At 39.6% G+C, this 27538-nt stretch overlaps 1 protein-coding gene across 4 annotated transcripts in view; it reads left to right on the forward strand.

Annotated features, from left to right (window-relative positions):
* Window positions 1-168: 168 nt before the first annotated feature.
* LOC136446786 (RNA-binding protein 45-like) overlaps window positions 169-27538 on the forward strand; it is a 68026-nt gene continuing 40656 nt past the window's right edge. The window contains exons 1-2 of one of the 4 annotated variants that reach the window (XM_066445361.1): window positions 169-241; window positions 26465-26640. In XM_066445361.1, coding sequence (XP_066301458.1) covers window positions 211-241; window positions 26465-26640 — 207 coding nt within the window. In that variant the 5' untranslated portion in view covers window positions 169-210. Of the gene's footprint in view, window positions 242-15024; window positions 15129-19683; window positions 19804-22691; window positions 22906-26464; window positions 26641-27538 lie in introns of those variants that run through there. The other 3 variants (XM_066445360.1, XM_066445362.1, XM_066445359.1) reach the window with 3 other exon arrangements.

The following is a 27538-nucleotide window of genomic DNA, read 5'->3' on the forward strand; positions in this document are numbered from 1 at the left end:
ACAAAGCGTAGAAATGTATTTTTTAGTATCCACCATATCAAAACATTTTTGTACCAATCATGATTAAAATACAATCAGAATAAAATTTATATTAATACTAGCCTATATGGTAGGTTTATTTTGTTGATTTAAGTGACGTAAGGGGAGATAATTATGTGTATGTTTGGATGCGGTTGCTCAGCTTGGCTGTATCGATGAGACACCAGAGACATGGACGGGTACTCAGACTGTAGCAGCTCCGGTAAGAAAAACCCTCCTCAAACGTCATATTTCATGACATTATACGTTACCCTTGGGTATATAGCATATACATAACATCCTCGACTTTCCGTTAAGATGCTATTTTAGCTGAGTTATTTGGGCGCGGAAAATCCCGCAGCGAATTAGTGGGTTGGGAAATGGCCTTAGGCCAAAATCATGTTTGGGGAAACTAGCACGATCATGACTTGACCCCCTGATCAATGTTCAGTACTATTTGCTCAATGTTCTCCAGATTTCAATGAAACTCAAAGGCAGATGTTACAGAGAAATACAATGGCTCTCTGTGATCAGAGCTGAGCATTTCTATTGGCCGAAGAAGTTTGTTTTGATTTCTGGACAGGTTTTTATCGTCATAGCAACTTTTACGGTTGCCTGTGTCCATCGTGGGAACATCCTATGAATGTTGCCATACGTGATATTACACATGTATACTGATATACGTATACGTCTTACATATCGTATGGCTAGTGTTTAACGTTTAAAGTTCATCGCAAAATCAGACAACGGGTTTTTTTAGTGCTGTCTGTTTTTCTCATAAAGATCGGATTGTCTGTCAAAAATAACGAAGTCTCATAACATGTTGCACATAAAACTGTGTTTTCAGGGTTAAGTTACAATATCACGTTTTGTACGTAGTTTTAAAAAATTGTTAGAGATTATGAGTATTGAATATAGGCATGACACAACTTATAGTATCATTATGACTTGACTTGACTTGACTTGACTTATGCAAAACATGTAGATTGTAAGTAACACATATTAAGCATTGCATTTTTGGATCAGATTGTCTGTAACATCTCAGTTTATCCTTTGGAATGACAATCTTAGTATTTCTTTACGTTGATCTATTTTATCAGTAGATCACACTCAAGTCCTTGACCTGTTTTTCAGGTGTTTCCGAATACCTTAAAGACAATTACATAGCAGACTCAAAAATGTATAGTCAGGGTCATTCTCTCAACTTCTTTTTGGACTTACCCCAAAAGTGGATTCTGTTTTCTTAGTCACGTTAGTGTCTGAATATCAATCAAAGCAAGTTGTATGTTTTCACAAGGGAGTTAGGAAAGGAGATTTCCCACCTTAACCATGCAACCCCAGTAGAAATCTAAACAGGAAAAGTGGGTCATGTTGTGGTATGATGGGGTGGCCAATGGACCAACACAAGTAACATCTCACAGATGTGTGGACTTTTACTAGTAGTCTGATAGGGAGGATTATATTATAATCTGGTTAAATCTGTTGTCTTGTATCAAAGGGGAGCCCAGGTATCCATACTACTGTAAATGCATTTAAGTTTGCATGGTTTTACTAGTAATTTGACAGTAGGGAGAAAATTGAGTATTCGCGGTGGTTTTGAGTTCGTTTGAAATAGTAGCGCTACAGAAACACTGGCGAAAAATGTTCATGGTGGTTTTGAGTTGGAGCGAGGAAGAGCTTACCGTGAAAACCATGAACATAAAACCACCGCAAACATTTCGTTTACAGTAGTCCAGCCCTGGATCACTCGAGCTTCCCTAATCACTTTTTTACCAAAGACTCTGGCACCCATTGATATAGACTAAGAGATTCAATTTGCATTTGAATATTAGCGTAATATAGCGAGATGTATATTCGAGAGCTCTGATTGGCTCCAAATTGCACAGTCTTCTATAACAGCTTTTTAACAGGGTTCAAACTTGAACAGACATTTGAAAATTTGATCCTTGTTACTTAAAAAAAATGTTCATAACCAAACTGTTTGAAGGGTGCCAGACTATTCTACAGTGAAGCGATCAAGGGAGCCAACCGGAGCCAACCGGAGCAAGGTAGTACAGATACTAGGCTATCAAAGCTTCCTTCCTGTGTGAATCCTTCTCAACTGAGTAATGTTGATTGAAGTATTTGTGTCATCAGATATACAGAACTTAAAGATAAAGAATTCTTCCCTGAATAAGAAAGTCCCAAGAAACCTAAACCTGGGCAAGGACTAGCCTCCTTCGCAGACTTTTGTAGCAACACTGCGTTTATATTTTTGAGGGTAGCGCTGATGCGTAATTTTTTGTACACGGGTTAAGGTTCTCTAATGCTGACGGAGGAAGTTTCACGGCGTAGGGAGTTACGCCACTCCAACAGGCATAGTTCCGCCACTCTGTCTGCGAAGGAGGCTAGGCAAGGACGTTCTACTAGCTTGAAATAGTCTGCTGTTTTCAGATAATTCTAAATGATCACTGTGAGACATTAAAGTAAAATTACATGTAATTGTCCTTGAGTGATTGTCACTGTAGATAATGGGATTTGTGTCTGTTTATGTCGCAATTTGCCAAAGGGCGGATCTGTAAAAACACCACCAACTGTTACACAGCTGTCTGCTGAGAATGACTCATCCAATTATGAATTATCAAAGCTGTCATTTTTCTTGCTGGCCTTGAAAAGAAGTTTGCAATGAAGGCATGCCTCCAAGAAAAGTACCTACTGGGGTGCGGATCGTAGAATTCGGCAAAAAAGTTCAATAATTGGCCAGGAGAGACAGTCCACGGAAAGGTTAACATTTCCCCCCGTAGCAGCTTTTAAAAAAAATGAATACCGGTATGATTGTTTGAAATCTTGAGAAGTTACACAGGAAGACAGACTGTTGTTATAATTTCTAACGTTATAAACGTTACCTTGCATTGTTCTGAATTGATGCAAATAGCTCACACTTACCGAGGTAGTAGTGGGTACCGTATGAATGAAAGGGAATCTGTACTATTGACTTTTGTAGTAGGCACTCTAGGACTTGTTGAAACCTCTATTAATATCATCCTCCATTAAAAGAGAAATTGTAGACTCGGCCAAGCAGAAAAAGATGTCCTTGTAGATATGTAATACTATACATCTCAATAGACTAACTACAACAAATGCAAAAAAGAGCTTGTTGTACCATCATCTGAAGCAACTACACTGGGTATTCATATGCAATGAAACACCTTAGACTGTCAACATTAAACTGTTCTTGAAGATGTGTATACAGCTCAATTAACTAGAACAAACGCAGAAAACAGCTTGTCATACCATCATGGGCAGGAACTACACTGGGTACTCATATGCAATGAAACACCTTAGAATGTCAACGTTTACGACATATTTGCCAATTTTTGGCATGTTGACCACCGTCGGAGGGCAATGAAATTTCTTGTTTTTTATTTCGAAATCAGGCGAAAATTAATGAGCGCGCTGATGTCATCCATAAAAATTACTTGCTGTGGCCTTATTGTTGCTTACAAGTTTTACATTACAAAACAGAAAAAAATTATTTCTAGTAGACTACATGTTGAATTTGATTTATAACCTTCATGGTTAAAGTAATTACGAGTAGTACACTGTCACAGACATGCGTTATCTTGAAACAACAGCTCGTAGCTGTCTCGCTTATCCTTCATATGAAGCCACCACTCTAGAATTTGTCAGAACACTTATTATGCCAGCAAACCGAAACCCTAGCTCAAACACATTTATATGGATCCCAAGGAACATTTCAAAATTGCTGAGCTCAGTGTGCTTATCAGGTGAGGCCAGTCATTTTGATTGGAAAGACTTGTCGTATGCCCTTGAGACACTGGTTGCATACAAATGGACTAATGCTGGCATTTATTAGAGGTTGTACACTTGTAGCATACGGTAATGCTGTTACAGTACCTTAATATACACTCTGTAATACTTAGTATTATTGACATACGGACTCTGAAATATGGAATATTTGATGAGAGAATAGAAAACATGAAAGATGCTGGTTTTCCTTTTATCAACAATTCGGAGCAGTTTTGTCGTTCAACATTGTTGTTTCCTATTAGAGTTATTTGTTACATGATCTGACATTGCCATTAGAATTTTAGACTGTTTTGCTATTGCTCACATAGACACAATCGTTGTTGAAGGGTTTAGTCTGTTGTTATAAGGTGGCTGTATCATATTTTATTACTACGGTACCACATTGTATATATCCAGGCCTTTAAACACGCAAAAGTAAGTACAGGGGTGCCAAAGAATACACACGAATTTTATGGAATACATACAAATTTTACGGAATGCGTACGATCCATTACTAGAAACATACGATCCGTACGGAATACATACGATCCATTACGCGGAATACATAGGATCCTTACGGAATACATAGGATCCTTACGGAATACATACGATCCTTACTAATTTGGAGACATGTGCCTGGATCACGTGACACTGGCGGCAAATTCAAGATGGCTGACTCGGGATAACCAGTTCTTCGTACGATATCTTGGCTTATAAGAGCTTAATAATGGCGTATCCCATCCGGATAAACTCTAAAAATCTCAAGCTGCACTAAATTAAGACCGATGTAGGCTTAGATCAACTACATGTAGGAGGACCAGACAAAGCTAGATTCGGTGCTTATTTTAAGCGCGATGGCCAGCAAATTAGTACGGATCGTATATATTCCGCATAGTGGATCGTACGTATTCCGTACGGATCGTATGTTTCTGCGTAATGGATCGTATGTATTCCGTACGGATCGTATGTTTCTAGTAATGGATGGTATGTATTCCGTAAAATTTGTATGTATTCCGTAAAATTCGTATGTATTCCGTAAAATTCTTATGTATTCCATAAAATTCGTATGTATTCTTTGGCACCCCTGAAGTAAGTACGCAAAATTTCAATTGCCTGGAACCACTCGTATCTCGCCTCGGACTGTTTATTTCATTACTTTTTATCGCTGCACAATATCCTGTCTTGCCAGCCTTTCAATTCTTCACAGACGCTACCAGGCAATTAGGGCTGTGCTATCATACACACGTATTCCCTGGGAGTTTGATAAGCCCTTAGTTAAGCCTAGGGTGGGCAAGCAGCGGTGCCTGTGCAGACGATATGAAAAAATATATGGAATAAAACTGTAGAAATGTAGCAAAAATGATTTAATACAAGCCTCAAATAATGAATGAAAGACCTTTATTGTGCATTCATGCCCCGAGGGGCTAAGTACAGGTCGTCTAACTTAACACATGGAACATACAAGGACATAAATACAACACTACAAGCCGTAAACATATAGAGTAGACAAACGTGTTTCTAGATATGTGGAAAACTATCCTAGCATCCTAGGGCGCTAGGGCATCCTCTAGACAAGTGTATAGATTTTATAATCACAAACAAAATGCATCTGGCTCTAGAATCCTCCCCCGATTTCATTTCTTTTGTGACTTGTCCAAAAATATTAGAGCTTCATGACACAAACTTGACGAGAAGGTATTTTCGTAAGCTTAAAGTGACAAGTTTAACAACGTTACGAAAATTCGCAACGCTAACATGGTCTCCCAAACAGTGAGTGAGACAGAAAAAAGATCTGTAATAGACAGGTACTGACCAATGTACTAGAATGCACTGTCCCACCATCTCATAATGGCCTTGCTGTCCCGACATTCTGAAATAATATCTGTTTAAGAGTAGATTTTCCCCAAACTCAAATAATTTTCTCCATCAAAGAAAAAGCAACAAACCTGATACACCAAAAAAAAAGAAACCTGACAAACCATGTCTAACTTTTTGTAGTTATTCTGTTCACAGATACCAAAACAAAGCACAGTAGGTGAAGGTAACAACTCCCCTACATGGAATCATATCAGTCAGGCTTGTTATCTTCCAATATAAGCCTTTAAATTGCTTCATTTCTGAAGCCCCAAGTCACCAGATCTATAAACAGGTTGGGGATTTGTGGCTCCCCATTGCTGTTTGATCCTATCTTAGTTGAAATGACTTCAGGTCTCTCTCCAGGTTTAAAATAACAACTCTTTCCTTCAAAAGTACTGATAATTGCAATAACACAATGTCAGTGCTACCCTCTATAAAGTGCGCATCCTGCCAAATACGCTAAAACAAGTCCAACTGCTACATCTGCTTGGAGATATGCTATTATGGCAGTTTGGCTGAATGCTGGGGCATCCTTGCAAAAAATCAATAAGAGCTGGTGTTCAGGAAATTATGATAATCGTAAATCAATGACAGGGCATTAAGAAGGATTTAACACAGGTGACAGTTCTGGGGTCATCTCTGACACCTTCCTTTTCATGCTTGAATTCATGAACCCAACGTTTGACCATGAGTTACACATGTATGACGAAGCATCTTCCCGTAATGGGTGTTTCATGGCCTTGTGTATCTCACCAGGGACATGCCTTTCCACTGCAGCTACTAGATCACTGCTCAACGCTACACTGTCTCCATTTTATGACATGTCTCAGTTGTAACACAAGAGGCGAGTAGTACAGTCTCCTGGCTCCCGGGAATCGAACGCCGTTCCCGGGCCGCCAGCTCATGAATCCAATGCACTAACCGCTAGTCTAAAAGGTCCGGACCAGTTAGATTGGAACTTCAAAGTTCAACCCCACTGTTACACAGTACTTCACGATCAACCGTAACAACCTGCAAATTAAAACTTAATCTAAAAATGAACGAATGTATGGATATACCATGTTACGGTCACAGACAAAACCTTATTTTTCTATTTCTTTTATAACGCTAAAAAATGTTAATTCCTCCCTCGTACATACAATGTATGTATATACAGAAATGAGAGGAATGTACATGTAGTACGGTATTAGAATAGTTTTGGCAGTGTTTGTTTCCACTGTTTTTGAAACAGAAATCCCCTAGCCAAAAGGCTTACCGCCACCTTTATGCCCTGCGTGCTGTTGCAGTGGTAAGAATAATGGTTACATCTTATCGCCGGTAATGGCCACTTTACACAGCGATAATCCTACCTAATGTAACGCTAAAGCTGTTAAGTCGCTGCCAGCAGAAAGGAAATGGGGAGACAGGACTGTTTTATAACCATAGGCTGTCTAATGGTATCTTATTTTTCAAACCACTTTACTGGCTTTTAAATGTAAAATAATTAGGACCTCCTGCTTATATAATTAGTTATCATTTCTTAAGCCATAATTTGTTTATCATGATTTGTGCAGTTAGATTAAACATTTGGCAGACTAGTACTGTGTCTGTATTAACTTTCAATTTCTCCAGTAAGCTCTGATATAATTGCGGCGAATGAACTGATCAGAGTTCTATGCTCATTATATATGCACAGACTCACATGAATCTCAAAGCTCTCATATTCCCAGATATTTGCGCTTTTTGGAGAAAAATCCAATAGTTCATGGACTCACAGATACTGCATAATCATGAAACTTTTGCAGAAGTTTTTTTCAAGTTTTTGTGGTGACCTCTAGATCTCTACTGCAAATTTATGACACCGCAAATATGTCTCCCTTGTATGACTAAATTGTTTCAGCCACGAGAAAACCTCCTTTTCCCTTCTACCGCGAAATAAAACCGGCGCAAAAATGAATAAATCTACAGTATTCTTTTAAGGTTAGAAAGTGAGTCAAACCAAATGTGTGCGACAAAAAAGAGCACTGCCGTTGTCACAGTCAACTGTGGGCAGTGAGGTTTATTGGTTCAAAAGACGGAGCATCCGGCCTGCTCTGCACACTTCAAAGCCCAGGATTTGGGGCAGACTGGAGAGATAGGGACAGATAGGAAACTGCTATATCCTCATCTTTGTGTACGAGTACTCTGTGGGTGTGACCTTGTTTAGCACAGTGGACTAGTTCTCTGATGTTAGTGCACAACTGTGTGGCCTGGCTTTTGGTGTCACAGTACCACACTTTTTCATAGTACAACACTTTTCTGCTCTACCAAGATATGGTCACAGTACTGGGCTCTCATTGGCTAAGGGGTAGTGGCCATGTAAATCCTCATCTTTTAATTGTGTAGGACTCTGTTGGTGTGACCGTATTTAAGCACAGGGCCGTGGACTAGTCTGTGTAACTGTCAAGCAAAACTCTGCTGTCCGGGGCTCAATAGCCCCTCCCGTAGACCAGTGTTGGGCGGCAGCTATAACTCAATCTGGCTACCAGTGGACTAGTTCTCTGATGTTAGTGCACAACTGTGTGGCCTGAGGGTGTTAGATGAGGATGGGTACTGCTTGATACACCAAGAGTTATGGGAAGGTCCCTTCATGTAGCCAACTTTGCAGGCCTTCTGGGCAGCGACAGCGTTTATTTCGGGGCGTGTCTTTCAACAACGTCTGATTCGCGATTTTCAACATTTTCAACACTTATATTTTTGTATTTTTGACAAGTTAGATAGCAGGGTTTTCTTTTGGTGAAAATGTTGGGAGATCTTTCCCTTCTCCTTTCTTTCTGCTTAGCCTTGTAAAAACGAGATTGCAAGCAGTTTTGATTATCAGTTGAACTTGTGTTTCTAGTTTTCACACTTCCATCACTTCCGACAGCCCCTCAGACTCTGGAAATGAACTTGCCCTTTGTGTAAGAAACATTCTTCAAATTGCTGGTTATTCACCGAGCAAACTGGAGACAAATTGTCTTCTCTTCTCACATTAGACACAACCCATTTGGTGTCTGTGGCCAAGACCCTGTGGCCTACCAACCACAGAGGACATATTACAAGCAGTGTGGCCTACTGAGTCGAAAAACAAAGGTGTAAATCACGCTACCGTAGGGTGAAACCAAATAAAAGCTCGCTGGCTCAATGGGAATTCCGACAAATAGCCCTATAGTATTGCGTTTACTATCTATTTATAGAAGGTTTGCGATCAATATTTTTGTCAGGTTTCCTAATCGTCTGCATTGCCTTTTGAGAGTGTCTTACTGTTTCTGTCGCTCTAGGGGATTTGGACCAAAGGTTCATTGTACGCAGGCAGTGATTGCTAAAAGCCTCCATAAATCTTTTATTCCCAGTACTTCAATACAGAGGTCAGAATGGTAACCTACCTACAGGAAGAAAGCCAGTAACTGAAAAGTCTTCCCTAAGGGTTTCAGGTATTGGAAAATGTCATGTTTGTCGAAGGATGATGTATTTCTATATCCCAGCCATCTGAATATAAGTTGTAATCATTAATTTTTATGGCATCCTGATGGCAATCAGTTTGTAGATTTGAGAAATCAGTGGTTATAGTTATTATATATCAGGAACAACTTGTTTGAATAGCTTGCTGCCTAACCACAGGCCTAACCCCATAACCAATAGATAAAGAATGGGGTGCCAAATGGCTACTTCAATGTGTTAAAGCCTAAGCAAAGGGCAAAAGATAAACGTGTCTATTTCCTATATCCTAAGATATTGTTGTGCAGCTTGTGTCCAAGTAATCTTCACTACAATGGCATTGCAAAAACCTTTCAACTGTTCGGAAAAGGTGATTAATTTTGTGTCTACACAGAGCACCTGACATTGTGTAAAAGTGGGCTCCATTTCCTGAGTTAATGTGACGTTTAGGCGTGTAAGGAAATTGGTATTGAACCACTTTGGCCAGGGGGTCCCGTAGAGCATTATTGGACTGCAATGGCTTCATAAATAACCGAGGGTCGCTTCTCTTTCTTAGTGGGAGATCCGTTACGAATAGCCACTGGCCTTATTCAGTCTGGCCTCCAATACACTTCACACCATCAACTGAGAAATATTTGCGGTCACCGTGTTTTTTTATGTTCATGGTTTTCACAGTGACCTCTAACTGTGAACGCGTGCTCTGTCTCCCTTTGCGTTATTACGATGGTGGTTTCGATCGATTCGTATTCAAAGACACTAGAGAACTCTCGATTTTCACCATGCGGCAGTGTAAAGGACAAGGTTCAGTGAAATAATGAGATTACCGGTATATCTCTCCTGGGATAAAGAGGATAATACAAGTTAGTGTGTCCCATATGTTCCAACATGAAGTTCATGTTTCACAGTCAAGTGACATTGAAACAGCTATTTTTTTAACAGAAATTCTCCAGGATTTTTGCAGTCAAAATTCTTTTGGACTTGCCTGAATTTTCAACTGATCAACTTCAGTCTTTGACAAGGAATGAGCAGACGGAGGGCACTACAGACTTCCAGCAGCCAATGATCCACTGCTCACCGAGTCACATGTCCAATCTGCATAACGTGATGTCACAGAAGCAGTGGATTGCTCATTCCTTGATCAGTTAAAAATTAGTCCAGATTTTGTGTTAGCAATTACAGTTTAACTTTGATCCAGAATGACTTTTACTAACACAGACGAACCTTTCTCCCATCAGGGTTTGCAGCTAATTAACCTTTTTGACCTGTCGGCCCCAAAATCCACTATAAATCTTGATCAAGGAACTGGAATTAAGGAAGATAAACTAAGAAAACAAAACACAATGTTATTGTACTTAAAATATATGTTCATAGATTGGTGGGTAGCGATGGGTGGATAGGATGGGTGCAATCTTTGACCTGGTTCACACTCTGGATGTACGACAATGACGTAAAAAAAGTGGTATGTCTTCGGTGTACGGCGCTTTTTTTCCAGGGTGTGAATCGGCCCCGTGTGTCGTAAGGCTGGCACTTTTATGGCTCTTACGATTTTGTTGTATGTTACCTGACTGCCATAAAAATGCCTGTCATACGACACACTGGGCCGATTCACACCCAGGAAAAAAGGCGCTGTACTGCAAAGACGTACAACTTTGTCGTATGTTGTTGTCGTAATTCCAGAAAATTTTCCCAGTGCAAATCTGGTCTTTTTGAGGATGTTGAGCAAAAGTCTAGGTCGTTGACCCTGCAGGATGTGGCCCTCCCAGCTGGGGCTAATGTTTCAGGAGGGCAGCCATGCCAGTCAGAACTAGGTCAGTCTATAAATCAGCATCTATGGCCTTGGGAGGACCATCCCAGACATCTGCACCACTGGAATAACCTGGATGCCAGACCCCCCCATCTCTAAATCTATGAGTGCCTGCATGCTCCTTTCTGTAAGGCATAGGCAGCCTTTTTTATTACCCGTAATTCGTAGGGAAAGCCGTCCTAGCCACGTAATTCGTAGCGAGGCGACTAGATTTTGCGTAATCGCCTTCCTTGATCTTAGCGTCATACGTAGGGGGTTGTTCTGAATTAAGGGTCAAGCGTTTTCGGGACCCCCCATGCAGACCCCCTCGGCCAATAGAGGTTATCGTCTAGCATGAAGGGCCTGGTATCCAGGCTATCATAGCCCTGGAGCAGAGGAGCTGGCCTTCAATGTACATTGTTTGTACAAGTATGTAGGCCCTGGACTGAGTCTGGCATCCAGGCTAACTTTAGAAGGACCAGAGGCCAGTAAAATTCTTGTAGAGACACAACCATTAAAGAGGAATTTAAGAGCTTTGGTTTGAGATAGCTCAGGGTCATTTTGGGGTACTTTAAAGAGGAGATGTCTGACCTGGTTAGAGGATGGAAGACAGGATTAGCAAGACTGTCTGTGTGCCTGTAAACTTGATTGATTGATTGCTGAAGTGCCCCAAGGGTCACCATGTGGTCTGGAACAGTAGCTGGTGATGGGAGAAAAAGGCACTGTAGATTTGATAAGGTTCCAGGCACTTAGATTTTTGGGCAAGGTGAAAATCAAGAGTTTGCGGTGTCGTTGAGTTTGTAGTTCTGAAACAGCCGTAGTAATTTAACGGTGCAATTGAAGACAGACCTCTTCTTGTGGTGTCACTCACGGTCACAGTTCACTCAACTCAAAAACTGCAAACATAAAACCATGGTGATTTTTAGCATCAAATCGTTACGCTGAAATTTTATCTGGACCGAGATGTACGTAAATCCCTGTCTTAGCTATAAATACATTTGAATGTGTTTGAAATGTTTAGCCGAATTCTACATGGATGATAGACCATATTGACAGACTCAAATGACATGTGAAGAAGGGATTAAGATCAGGACAAGTCATGCCAGCAGTGAGCATGGATTTGCTATGATGACAGAAATTTAAAGCAATTCTAGGCCTGGAGAAACCTAGCCTGGATGCCAGACTGTTTCCAGGGCCTGCAAAGGCCAACTCTTTGGATCCAGGGTCAACATACAATCCCACCTCCCACCCCCACCCTATGAAAATTTTGTCCAAGGTCTAACTCAAGGGTAGCCTGGTCACCAGTCTCTAGGGTTGGGTCGGCTTAGGGGTGTTTTACCAGCCCAGTCCGTTACTTTGATCCGCATCTTAGCTGGCATTTCGCCTCTAGCGAACTAATTAAGCCAAGCCCATAAGCGGGCTATCTGTCTGGGCACGCGGGCATCACTCCCAGCATCATAGAGATACTGTAAAGCTCCCGATGGTATGGTTTCCAGGCTAACTCAAGGGCTATTGCAAAATTTCCTCAGAGGGCATTTCAGCTCTGGAGCTAAGTAACTAGCCTTGGACCAGCCTATCACCCAGGCTATAAGAAAACTAACCTAGGGGTCTATCTGTGTTTTTTTCTTAGCAAATTTCTACATGTTTATCTACAGTCATTTCCGTATACCCAGCCACCCTTTCTGAGCGCCATGTCTTGTTGTTGTGTTGGATTACCTGGCAGGTACAGGTTGTTCAGTTTGTAGGGATTGTCAATCTTCAGTGACATGGAAAGCTATAATTGTAGGGTACATTCTTTATCCAATTTAGTTTGCTTCCACCGAATTGAGCAACCGTAAGGGGCAAGGTTTCGTTGAAGCAGAACAACAACAAACCTCGGTGAAGTAGAAATAGTGTTTGTGGTGTGGCAAAGGTGTTTGATACGTTTCTGCCCTGAGTACTAGTATCAAGTTCAATGAGTTATATTATATGTTGTCTATTTATGACCAGGTACAAGTTCTTAGTCCCAAGAGCTAATAGAAAAATAGTACATACAAAGATGAAATAGAAAGGCCGACAAGAAAGTCTAAAATACATGTACAGTATGTCTAAACTTCTAAAGCAAACCAGAGCCTAACCTCTGCTTGGAGAGAAGCAAATTATCCCCTGGTAGCTAGAGCTGCTGTAGTACCAGAAAATACTGCTATAATTGCCATGTTTCATCGAAACCTTAATACCTAAGGACATGCCAAAATTCAAACAAATAGGATCTTGAGTTATAGGACTGGTGCATTATCACACAAACAGTACCCCCATCTGAGGTGAACCTCCTTCCCTGAGGTAACAAGCCATGTGGCGACTGAATAGCTTGGTCTTAGTCTGTATAACACAAACTCCAGCTGTCCGGGGGGTTTCTCTCCCCTCCCCTTGGGTTGTGAGGCGGTTACAGGGCTGCGAGCGGTCACAGGAGGCTTGATTGAATTCAGGCTAGCTTGGTCTCAGGTGAATGGAATTGGATGTGGTATAGCCAGATCTGTCAGTGATGATGGAGGGTGTGTTGCTAAAGCCTGCTGGGCATCCCCCAAACACTGCCCATCACTGTCTGTGGGTTAATAGTGAAGTAAAATAGTTGTCGCTAATTGATTCCAGTTTACACTTGAAGTGTGAATGTGGAAGTGGTGCTAATGCTTTTGTTGTGGGTAGATACATGTACAGTGTATATACATTTGGGTTATTTTAGTCTTTGTGGCAGTTGTTACCGATTGGATATAATGAAATCAATTCTTTCAGCTTTAAAGTATGTATCATGTACTGGAGATATTTCAAATAAACAATAAACAAATTGCTGGATTGTGAAGGATTTTTACGGAAATATACATACATGTGATGCACCTGAGCAAATCAATTGATTATTCTGTTTCATAACCTTTTATAGAAATGAACCTGAATGCATATTTTTGTTGTCGCCTTTCTTCTGTCTGAATGGTTTTCTTCTGGACAAGGCCATACAAATCTCATTCAAGGGTAAAGATTCTTATATCTTAAAGGAAAGCTACACAAAAAATTGAAAATCCTTTTATGCTATGCTTGATATATTCCAAAGTCAAATTCTTACTTCAAGTTGTTTCACATAAGTCTGTCATAGTTCTGGGATTTTCCACAGTTTGCAACTTATGCCGTGCTGACGCCTTTTCGCCTGATAATTGGATTATATGACGCAGTGTTTCAAATTTTTCACCTGATGATTGAATTTTAGAACACTGACATCATATAATTCAATTATCACCCTAGGTTGATCTCAAAATTTCTGAGTTTATGGTGGATATCATATTGAAACTGATGAAAAGTGAGAACACAGTCAACACCTTTAATGGAAACAGACTGGGGTTCATATTTTTCACACCTGCATTACATTTGGGTCTCCCAAGGATGGTATCCATTAAATCATGTCTATAATGATCTTATCTCCTTTCCCAGTTCACAAGGAAGTCATTCTTGGAAGGAAGATACTTCAAATTCTAAGAAATTATTTTGAAGGGGCATAAACACATACACTGTTATTGTGCAGCTTAGAATTGGAATGGCTTTTGGTAAAAGTAACCCACAACCAGAGGACGGTATCTACATATATTAAGTCACGTTTATATGATCATATCTCCTTTCTCAGTTCAAAAGAAGTCTTCCTTGAAAAAAAGATACCTCTCATTCTAAGAAGTTATTCTAAAGAAGCGCAGACATACACTGTAATTATGAAGCTTAAAATTTGAATGGCTTTTGGTAAAAGTAACCCACAACCAGAGGATGGTATACATTAAGTCACTTTATATGATCTTATCTCCTTTCCCAGTTCACAAGAAAGTCATTCTTATTCTAAGACATTATTTTGAAGAAAGACAGACATACACTGTAAAGTGTAATTGTGCAGCGTAAAATTGGAATGGCTTTGTGTAAAAGTAACCCACACCTCAGGTTCAACCTCGGTCCCTCAGGGCTCCAGATTGGTAGTAAATTGATTTGCGCCCCATCCCTGATCCCAGCATTCCTTCCCGCTGTTGTAAGACAGGCTGTATGCCATATGGGACATAGCCAAGGTAGCAAACCACCCTGAAAGTTTTGTGGGGGATAGTCTTGGGTAAACAAGTTCGGCTGCTGCTTGCTGACTCAGGAGTTATAGAAACTTGGACTCCGTGTTTGTTATGGTCCGCTGCCATTATGGATGTGATCAGTTCAAGATTGATGGTTCTTACTGGAGCTTTCGTCCACAATGGTAGGTTGTATTATAGTCATACTTGTAGTTTTTTAAACCCTCCCATAGGCATTGTAGATCATTCAATCAACCAACCTTTATTGCACAACAATTGTAACTACAGGTACAATGTATGGCATGTTCTTGAGCAGTACTAAATATAAAGACTAATATCTACACCTTTGCCTATAACGATGCTAATGAGTTCTACATAACTTAAGACTGAACACTAAGCTATTCTATGTAAGTGATACAACATATATGGAACATGGATTACATGATAATATACACAAGAAAAATTTGAAACCTTTGTTTTTACTTTGGTTAACCTGTTCCCTGCTGCGATCCCTATAACCAACACAACTTTGGTGCCAAATGGCTGCCTTTGCAGGCTAAAGGTTAATACTAAAGGGTTGCTTGTGCCAGACTTCTACATTTATGATGTAAATCAATATCAATTATGCTTACTTGGTATGGTAAAACGTTTTATTTCAATTTTATGATTTTGTAAAATAGATGAAAATTGGACTGCAAGATAGTGTGTTTTGTACAATCTAATGCTTGTTTTGTTTGTTTATAATCAAAGAATGTCCATTAATGAAAACTTTAAGGCCCCATTATATAATTCTCACCCATTGTCTCGTAGTCTTTTGACACATGATAAAACGCGAATGCAATAATTATTACATTTTATAATGATCTAAGACAACAATGTGAGCTTAATTGTGTTGAAATTATGCTGGCTGGCACTAATGTGAAAATTAATTTCCTCCATCACTTTCCTTTCTTTGACTTCACTTTGACTTTATTTAGATCCACAATTAGCTATTTACTAAAGCTATTCTTTCTGTGGTCCTTGTAATATTAGTAGTAATACATTCTATAGTGTAACATTTCAGCGTAGAAAATTGTAGAGGGGGAAGAGCATGTACCGTATTTCAGCAAATGATAGATATCACCGGTAATGTAAGATCTAGAGTTAGAAGAAAGCCTCTTGTCTTTGACAGATGAATGTTGTAATTGGTATTGTAAGACTTGGCCCAGATATCTGGGCTGTGCTATTCCTGATGGCGTCCCTCTGGCAATAGGCTGAGACCTCCATACAAATCATCACACGCGTTTCTATTCACACTCCTGAAAGCCACACTATGTCAATGACATCTAGGTGTGAAAGAGTTTCATTGTGATCTAATTACTTGTAATAGAAAAGTGATACCCATTTCATGTATATGGTAAGTATGTACTGCTTTGCTGCCTTTCTCATGTATGAGTCATATTGATGAGCATTTTGTTCTGACTTTTAATCTAAGGGTTTCGGCGCTCACTATGCTCAATGCTAACAACTTGTGTTTCATGCCATTGACAGCTGGATATTTGATTATGCTGTGAATCAGGGATAGTGTATTCTTTGATTGAATAAACTCCTTAAAGTATGGCCATGACCTCCTCCTAGTAATTGCTAAAAGACAGCTCCAGTGACATGACCCTCATTTGTGACACTTTGACAACCTTGAACTATGTCTGCGCTTTATGGATGTCACTTGTAGGTAAATACCAGGGGGACCAATTATGTACCATATACCACAATGATGCATTATGCACCAATGCCACCGAGTATCCTTTACCTTGAACTAGAGCGGTTCGAACAAATAGAATGTAAACAGCTCATTACTCCTTACGGAAGTAGGCATGCAGTGATCGAGCAGTTTTGAGTGTGGGTGTATTTGTTTGTTTCTCATGTACATGTATGTATATGAATTTTGGTTGCAATGGTAGATCTGTCTGCAAGTATCCTGTATATAGAACATATTTTGTGTGAGGTTTTATATGGACTTTCTCTGGGAACACTTGGTCATCTGTTACTAATTTGTCTCGGATCTGTAATCATCTTGTTTGTCTGTGCATGTTTTGATCTGGTCTGTAATTGCCCTTGGCTAAAAGGTGTTAGCTCTGTTAGTACAACTATCCCTTAGGGGTATGGAGACAAATTATTTGATTCAGTCATTCATAACAGTCAAGGCACTTTTCAAATGTCAGCAAGACATGGAACTGATGGAAGTTTGAGTATAAACAAATATGGCGAATGTTTTTGCCATTTTTCATTCTGAAATTCTCAAATCCCTTTCTGGTTACCGTATATTTGAAAGTGCACACATTTGAATGTTTCTGTTTTCCTCCTTGTAAGTACTTGCATGTAGCTCCCACATTTTCATAGTATGTAGCTCCGGACATTTCTCTCTACTCCTACTCTAATCTGTAATGTGGTTCATATATTTGGTACCAGTTAGATAGTTAGGCATTCTAGCTGGACTATACGGTTCCAAGAGGGGTTATCGAAGGGTTCGTTTGGATTTTTTTACTTGGTCAACCTTAGAGTCAATTTTTTTCTTGATGGTTATTGATATTTATGTACATGTATGTATACATTATTTTTTCTGATATACATACATTTGTACTACTAAAAGTTCTGTGCAAAATGTTATACATGTATGCCTTTCTGTGGGGACATAACACTTTTAGCAAGGGTTTTTTAGCAAGTTTTGAATGGCCAAAAAAATCACTTGGTAAGATCAACCGGGTAACCAAAAAAGCCAGCAGTCTGCTAGTTGCATCTGACCACGTGTTAATTGATTTATTGCTTAAATGATCTCAACTCCAAAGCTACTGCCTTTGTTCAGAAAATGAGCAGATTACTTTTATTGCCTTTTATTGTAACGTTGGGTAACATAAATTCGCGGGGTACTTAAATTCGCGATTTTTCGAAAACGGCGTATTTAGGGATATGTGCCACATGCAAAATCAGTTATAACGCCAGCAATGCAAAGCAGATAGACTAACGTATTCAGAACACTGGCTGAAAAGCTTCGATAACCATGCATTAGAAGTCGGCGACGTCAAAAACTCTCCGTCCCTTATTGACAGAGTCTGGGGGCTTCGTGGGAGAATCACCCAGCACGGTTGTTCGCTGGTTTATAAGACAAATGTCACATCTCCTGCCTGCTAAACACAATTATTTATAAGACAACTTATTACAATCTCTTTTGCTAACCTGCAACTGGATTCTAAGTGTGATCAATCATCAAAACTCCTCTCTGTTGCTACAACCTACGGCACGTGTATTTTCCCGCCGCCATATTGTTAACCAGAATCCTGTTGTCAAGCAGACGACAAAGGTTTGTGAGGAACACTTTTTTGTCTAAATGCTGCGTGTGATAGTGGACTGAGGAAGATATTTTCCTCAAAGTTTGCTCCTAACACAACAAGGAACACATGGACATAGTAGTATTACCATTGCTACGGCATCCAGCTAACTTGCCATGAATAATGTAACGTTACACGTCGCCCGATGATGACGATGGGCCGACTTTGAGTGAAGTTCTACCGACTCAACACACGGGTTGTTCCCGAACTGGCCTGATGTGTGCGGTACGGCCGTTTTTTCGTGTATTTTTTTTACTTGGACACGTCTATATCCATAGCACTCTCCTCAAGCCAAGGATGGAACGAATAGCTGCTGTATAAAATGTGATTAGCGGTAAGATATTCAAGACGAATCTTCTCTCCCGAATTAATGTGCCCCCCTGTCCGACAGCACCTTTATTGTGCGTGCGGCGGACGGTAGTTTCAAGTTGAAATATTATGGTGTCAGCACGACTAGAGACAAAATCTACCATATTTGTGATTAGTGCAAAGATAGTACATGATACTGACAGAATAATAGAAAAAAAGGATGGTTTATTGTTCTGCTAGATTGATTTCAGTCAACCATTATCGGAAAAATCCCGAATTTATGTTACCCAACGTTACCCAGATTCCACAGATTGACTCTGCCTGACCAATGAAACCCTATGGTGGCCAAACTCCCCCAGCAAAATCATTCTTCCTACACTACAGCCAGCGTAGTCAGTCTGGTAGAGATTATTATTTTTGGATGCAAAAGAGAGAAGAGGCACCTTGATAATGCTGAAGTATTTCTACAAATTGCATGGTATTTCAAGCCCTGCCTTTCATTCTAATCTCCAAGCAGAGGTTCGGCACTGGCTTGTTTTGGGCGTTTTTTTTTTGGGCCCCCTTTTGTGTCTTGTTTTCTTCTTGACTGGTGGACAAGAAAGAAACATGACAAAATAGATTGTCCGACAAAGATGCCTCAAAAGACGTCAAAAACAAGCCAGAGCCGAACCTATGCTTGGAGGGTACTGTAAATGCAGAAACATTTGCTGTGGTTTTATGTTTGTGGTTTTTGTGGTAAGCTCTTCACGGACTTAAATCCACCGATAATTTTTTTGTCCTCCTACCCTCCTATTATTGTCTCAAATGTTTTAACTTAAAACCACCGCGAACACTGCATTTTCTCCCTACCACAAAATTAAAACCACCCGAACTTAAATGCATTTACAGTATTTCAATCCACCACCATGCCTGCGCCATCCCCAATTACTTCCAGGGGTTTCACTTTCAAGGGGAAAGTGATTATTTATGACTGACTGATTTCATTAGGTGTAAATCTGCCTTAGGCCTGGGCAGCCGAATGTCTGTGGTCTCTTACCAAAACAGTCCAACCTGCCCACATAAACACACTGGGAATGTGGAGGCTGATGCCAAGTTTAGCTCCTGTCTGCACTAGAGCTTATACCAAATAGTATTTTCATCCGTGCCATTTGGGGAGTTGTACATGAGCAAAATCTAGAATAAGTAGGTAAGTCGTTTTTTAACGGTTTTTATTTTCAAAATTTCAAAATATCTCTCACCGAAAAGTTGGCCTACATGTATTAACAGTTAAATCCTGACTTGCCAGTTAGGAGGGGCTTAGGAATTGTACCTGTCTGCCCTTTGTAGTCCTTCAGACCTAAGAGTACTAATAGATTTCAGGTGATGACAGGCATATTGTGAGGGTCTGTGTGAGGGGGTCCTGACAACGCTTTATGCTGTATTCAGAATAACCCCCTATGTATTACGCTAAAATCAAGGGAGGCAATTATGCAAAATTTGGTTATCTTACTACAAATTAGGTGATCCCTACGAATTACGGGAAATCAAAACAGGCTGTCAGGCTGCCTACAGCTTTCTTACAAGAGCATGCAGACCCTCTCCTGTGTGTCTTAAACAAATCATCAGCTGTATGTAAACGTACAAGTAGAACATGTAACTTAAAAAGTGTCTTTTGTAAGGGAAGTAACTCAGAAGAAAAACCTTTCTCTGTGTAGTGTGAAGACATGGAAGTAGGAAGACGAAGGTTTGCTTTGAACGTATAACTTCCCCGCTGACCCGGTCACACCAGGTTGTAACTAAGAGAAATAGTGTGATCTGCAGGAGTGCCAAGAATGCCGAATTCTGGAACTTGACCTTCGGTATTCTGGGAGGATGTCTGCTGTGATTGACGGAAGCCGCACATTACTAAGTAAACCGCCGAAATCCTTGTTTTCCATTCACAGATTAAAACAAAACTCCACCCTTCTCTTCTCAGGCGTACCAGTAGACTAGCCCCTTACTGTAGTGTAGTGGCCTGTGCATGTGTGGCCCAAGGGCTATAGGAAGTTTGATGGGCATTGCCCCTATACACCAAAAGGTGTGGGAATAATTCTAACTTTTTAACTCTTCCTAAGCAGGCAGACATGATGATTATGAGCACAAGTGTAGCTTGGTTAATCAAATATTGCTTTGAAGCAAGTTAAGTCAAGTTGACCATAACACTGACCACAACCATGGTATTGTGACCTCTGGAACCATGACCTTGCAGCCTCTGCAACCATGACACTGTGACCTCTAGAAGCTTGAGATTTTGATCTTTGCTACCTTCATCTGTTGAGATAAAAGGATGAAAGGATACTTCTAGTATACTGATATATATAAATGTTAAACAAAGCTACAGTATTCGCACATCAACATGTAACATTACACTTTCCGCTGGTTTCAAGGTTTTCAAATTAAATATTTGCAAAATCATATTTGGGTTCCGTATCCACAAAATTTCATGTTGTCTGTAGTAGAGTCCATTCCAAGTCACCGCGAGGGTTGTTATTGTCATAATTTAGAACTATTTTCAAGTTATTGTTATTATTTGTGTAAGAGATTTGATACTTTTGAAATATTTTGAATGTGATTTCAACTTTCTAAATATTTCTTCAGTTTTCTAAAACTTTAGAAATATTCATGATGTAGAATATGATATTTACAATGGTTTCTAAATAATGGCAACAGCATTCTACCATTATTTACAATTTTTTACAATTTCTTACCATTTTCTACCATTATATGTAACATCTCTATAAATAGGTCAGAGGGCTGGGAAGAAAGCAATTCACACATCCTCGCAAAGTTTAGGGAAGAATGCTCTCCACAAAGGACCCAACAGTATCCTGCAGTGAAGTCTAAAGATGTACAAAGCCAGACAGAAGGGCCAGATTAGCACCTACTTTTATGGGGCAATCACCATTCTACCATTGTTAACCATTTTCTACCATTTCTTGTTAATATTTCTAAAAGTTAAATAATCACATAGATGTTTAGAAATCATTACAAATAAAGAGGTTTTTGTGCAGTTACTTTCAGAATATTTCTAAATTATCTAATTAAATTCAAATGAATTCATATTTTTGTATTTGATCTTTTAGAAAAATTTAGAACTATTGTCAGTCAGATATTCTTTTATTAGAAATTTTTCAAAATGATTACAAATATTATTATAAAACCCTCGCGGTGACTCGGAATGGACTCTAGATGAACGAAGTTTCAACATGTTGATATTCTGATCATGATTCCATAATTCTTATCCCTGTCAATCAGCATGACAACTGCAGCAATGTGGGGGGGGGGGATTCCTATGGGGAGGCATTAGGTGAAGTTATGGTCTTTACCAAAGAGACACAGCTAACTGAAGAGTGACAACTGCAGTCATGCAAAATGGAAAGATAGATTTCCCTATGGATGAGGGGGCTGTGGAGAAGAAAGAAATTCGCTCACTATGTCATAAATACTGCAACAGCATCTAAAGCGGCATCCACAAGGAATACCGTAATTCACTTTATCTTCACGGTAGCAAAATTTCACTGTGCAAGGAAAATGGACATTTTCACTGAACTTAAACTTCACAGTCACGTGGCAGCAAGTGATTTACAGAACGGATGTGTGAAGGAATCATAAATTATAACAACAGGTTTTTTCACCGTGATTATAAGTTCATGGTACAGAGGTGACTGTGAAAACAGTGAACATAAAGTTACAGTGAAAGAAACAAGAATTACAGTAAGAGCGGTACCACCTGGTTGAACATGGCTATGAGTAGATAGATATGCTTTTCTATCCACAAGGAATCTTTGAGCCCTGCTAGTATGTACTGGAGCTCATTGATATAGCAGCTGGCACCAAAGTTCTTGCAATATCTGATGCCGTGTAACTTGAGAGAAATGACATTGTTTATTTCAATATGTGATCTGTGAGGTACAGGCATCTTGCTATAGTAGATGGAGATTACAGGGTGGGAGGCATTCCTCTTTGAAAATGCCAAATTTGGAACTTTTGATGCAACGGGGCCCGAGACTATCAAGTTATAGATAATATCATCCCGCAGAAAAAGGAGGGAATAACGCACATGTGACGCACATGTCCATGGTGAATAATTTATGCAAAGAAGACAGTGCCAGCTACTTGGCAGCATTATTATTTGAGGTTCAAAGCTTGGTCGACAGCTTTTGCCAAGTTGCAGGGAATTTTAGACTTTGTGCCCTACTCGGAGAAGCACGTTGCCACGACTGTCTAGCTCTGGGCAGAACTTACGTGATTTATTTGGTTACGAAGCCAGGTAGGTGTTGACAAGCACCTGTTTTGCACCTGTAATACTTCACCTGTACTGCACCTTTTGCTGAATACATTATAGCTTTGAAATGCTCTGCATGTAGTTATGCCATTACTGTATGTTCTGTTTGGCAACAATGGTTTAAGTTAGTCTGTAAATAGGACTGTCTAGACAAGCTCTTTTTACAATGTCATGTGTATGTGTTATAATCATATTGGACTTGAATTTGATTGTTTTGATTTCCTTTTATTCGTTTGAAAAAAGATGTAGCTTTTCTGTCGACAGATATGAAAATATTTTTACCATAAAATCATATTGGACTTAAATTTTCACCATCTGAAAAAGATGTAGATTTTCTGTCAACAAATCTGAAAACATTGACTTATGGTATTTCATTGAACAGCGATATATCTTGTTATTGGAAATAATTCTAAAATTCCTATTGAAGATTCTACTCTTTTGTTTTGTTATGATAACTAAATGACTACCGTATGAAGTTAGTGACATACATATACATTATTTGCTAAAGGTATTTGCAATAACTTTTGGTTATACATGCCTTTTTAAAACCATTTTTGACATGTTTACGTAACATATGGTATTGTTTGGCATTTGATTAGTTGAGCCATTTAAAGCATGTATTAGGGTAGAAGCCAGGGGCTTTATTCGTCAGTAAAATTACATTGCAGACATTTCATCTTAAGTGTATATATACTTATATGTATATGTTTGCACATTGGTATATTGGTTGAAATGTTATACTTGTTCTGGGAACTTTGCCAAGGATTTTAGCCCACAGACAGCTGTATTCCCAGATGGCCCAACGCTTTGGTCCAGCACGTACAAACGTATTAAAAATATCATTTATAACTTGTTGGTATCCCCAGTGCTGGAGCCAGTTGTCTAAATCCCCAGTGCTTCCCTCACACTTGCCTGTTGCATAGGGATAACCTTTCATGCCTCTAGCAACAGCAGGTTTGGCAACCATGTAAAGCTTTTCTACTCTGTAGAGAGATTCCACTTAGAATGTTCAATAGGGCAATCAAATGCATTTTTTAATGATTTGCTACGGTCAGGAATACATTTTAAGTTTAGCTCACGAAAATGAAAGAGTGTGAAAGAAACCTGAACCTGACAACCCCTTCCAAAGAGGAGTGGAATAACCTTACATATTGGGTCCATCTGGATAGACTTTAGTCAATAGTAACAGTACCGTTCACACAAAAGTGCCGACAATACATCAGGAAAAGGAAGAGGGGAGTTGAGGGAGGGTCTGTATGATTTGAATTGTACACAGATGTAATAGCTATGGCGAATGGAAGGAACGGTCTGCGGTTAATATGATTTCCCTGTTTTCCCTTTCCATTTCTTTGAGGGTCTGCATGCTCTTTTCCGTAAAGCTTAGGCAGCCTATTTTCATTTCCCATAATTCTTAGGGAAAGTCGTTGTATACACGTTATTCAAAGGGAGGCGAGAAAATTTTGTGTATTGCCTTCCTTGGCTTTAGTGTAATATGTAGGGGGTTCTTCTGAATACAGCGAAAAGCGTTGCCAGGAGCCCCCATGCAGACCCTCATCTTGCTGAAGGACATTTTATTATCATTTGCAACAGGTTGCTCCAAGGCCATTCCAATGCAATTAGTTGTTACAAATGGATAAATTGTAAGACTTGTTGTTTGCAGGTGTGCCTGAGTTCAAACTCGAGACATTCAGTTAGAAATGTACTGTCTTCAAAACATTTTAATCTGAGAAAAATATTGTTGTTACAGTAGTGTTTTGATATGGTTATGGTGTTGAAGAGTATTCCTTGAACTCAATTTGTTTTAGAATATGTAAACACCCTTCCTTATCAATTGAGTGGCCTGTAAATCCAGTCACATTCCCATGTTTCAATTAGTGATACTGTAAATGCATTTAACTTTGTGGTGGTTTATTGTTTGCGTTTTTTGTGGTAACCTCTTCACTGCAAACATAAAACCACTGCAAAAATGCTTGTTTCGTCTTCTGCCCACTTACCACCTTCTTTCAACTGCGAACTAACAACCACCGAGATCACTCAATTTTTTCCCTACCGCTTCACCAGAACTTAAATGCATCTGCAGTATTTTCTTCAGACTCAAAACAAACATACAAGACATGTTAGCGCACCTGATCTCCAGTATAGGACATCCCATTAATTAAATTTCCAGTCACTCACTCACTGATGCACTCAGCAGAGGTGAGTTTGATGTTAAGCATGTGCATCTGTCTAGAACATCCTTATCTTTGAATTCAGAAAAGATGTCTGCAATGATATAGATACTAAATGTTCTTATCAATTCAAACAGGTACCAGAAATTCAGATGTGGTGTCTTGTCATCAATCATTATAAATGCCATCTTTACCATTTAATCTATATTTACATTTGTACCTGTACATTTTCTTTAGAAAGCTGAATGTATTTCTTTTACAGTATATATTTCCTTTGACAGTACTAACCGATCTACCAATACTAAATTTGCTTGGTTAACATTAACTTCTTAATCTGAAAGACAAGGAAGAAAAAAGTTAAGCTTTTAGGACTTCTTTCTACAAATTGTAGTTCATTGTAAAGCCCCTCTTTATATATAAAAATTGACTCAGCATGGGCGAAGAAGATCTAGGACAGCCTGCGTTCGCTCTGATCACATGCAACTTCTTATTTTTAGAAACGGAAGATTAGAAAACAGAAAACAGAAGGTGCTTAATGACAACTTTTACATCACCATATTGATAAAGCATTTTGAACATGGATGTTCTCACCTTGAAGAGTCAGCTATTGCAGAAACTGTTGCATCTTGAGTTCAACTATCTTGTGAGCTGTGCCACACGGTACATTGACTAGGATACATGTATATAGAGCAAAGTTCAGGGATGGGTCAGTTTAAGATGTAGGCTAGTGCTGATAGAACCACTTGTCAAAGCCAGTACTGTAAATGCAGAAATGTTTGCGGTGGTTTCATGTTTGCGGTTTTGGCGGCGACGTTTCACCACAAACTTAAAACCACCGCGAACATCTTTGTCCAATACTGTAGCAGTATGTGACTATAGCGCTGCCGCAAACTTAAACCCACCGCAAACACTCAATTTTCGCCTTAGCGCGAAACAAAAAACACGCAAACTTAAATGCCTTTACAGTATATCATTGGCTACACCAATTTTGAGGTGCTATGAGAATACAGACGAGATTATCTGGGTTAGGTGTCATTACGATAGGGATCCTAGCGCTTGATGGAATTGAAACTGTAGACTCTTACCTGGTAGGGGTGTCAAGGTCAGGCAATTTCTTGTGGGATGCAAGCAAGAAGGGGAGTGTCCTTCTCTCCCCCACTGTGGAATACGTGGAAGCCTTAATGAGTTTCTCAGGACTGCCTCCTTTGGAGACTTGAACAAACCACATGAGGGTCGGAATTCTACATCTGTTGTTAGTGTTACAGTGGGGAGCCAGCTAGGGCATTAAAAAAAAAAGAGAAGCCAGGCTGTGTTTGTATTAACTGGTTGCCATTCACCCAACGTGGTCTCTGCCTTTTCTGCACATTCTTGTGTAGGGAACGGAGGCAGCGGCAGTGTTATCAAACTGGGCTCCTCCCGACTCATCGACATGGACAACCCGCCCAACTCGCGCATCTTCATCGTCTGCAGTAAGAACCACACCGAGTCCGAGCTCAAGTACGCCTTCGAGAAGTTCGGGGACATGGAGGACATTTGGTTGGTCAAAGATAAGGTCAGTGCTTTTTCAAATGTAACTGTCAAGTATGTCTTTCTGTGACATGTTTAAGAATCACTCGTTTCTTTATGTATTCTCTGTTTTCTTCTCAATTCTATAGGGTGTTTGTCGTTGCCAAATGTGACAAGATAATGTCATCATTGTCTGATGTTTCAAACCTATAATTTGCATTTTTCAAGGGTAAAGTAGAGGGATAAATTAACCAAACATGAGCATGTACATGTACATCGTATTTGTAGACAATTGCAGTTTTGGTTCTTTGCGACTGATTTCAAACTTGACTTTTTAAGATATGGAATTAATATCAGTGTTGAGTTTAGGTAGTTTTCATTTTTTTGCGACTGATTTCAAAATTCACCTGTACCTCATGAAAATTAAGGGGAACAAATTCTTACTTTAAAGGGGCATATTGTAGAATCTGGTTGGCAAAAACTACAAATAGTAAGAATTTGAAAGATTTACACTAAGATTCACATTTGTAACTTATTTGTTACTTATTTCCAACATATTCCCGTCATTTTGTCACATTTCAACCATTAATAAACGACGAAAAACGCAAAACGTGTAAAATCTGGTTCATTTACATCTTAACTTGCGTCCCGCAAGTTAATACGCAAATAAGCCAGCGTAGAACGCTAAGAAATAATCGAATCGACCGTTACGGTCGGAGATCGAAGGTCATAGGAAAATCACCACAAGTGATCAAACTTCAGAACGTCGCACGTTCGATCGCGTGTTCGGCGATGGTTCGACAAAATGGTGGACAAGTCAAGTGGTGGTGGGGATTGCGTTTACAATTTTCTAAAAGACGTCCGCACGATACTACAAAGTCGCATCCATACGTGATGAATATTGCTGTGCAGTGTAATAAGGTAGATTCAACTAATGATGTAGA

This window comes from Branchiostoma lanceolatum, chromosome 13 (assembly GCF_035083965.1).
Source record: "Branchiostoma lanceolatum isolate klBraLanc5 chromosome 13, klBraLanc5.hap2, whole genome shotgun sequence".
Lineage (NCBI taxonomy): Eukaryota > Metazoa > Chordata > Leptocardii > Amphioxiformes > Branchiostomatidae > Branchiostoma > Branchiostoma lanceolatum.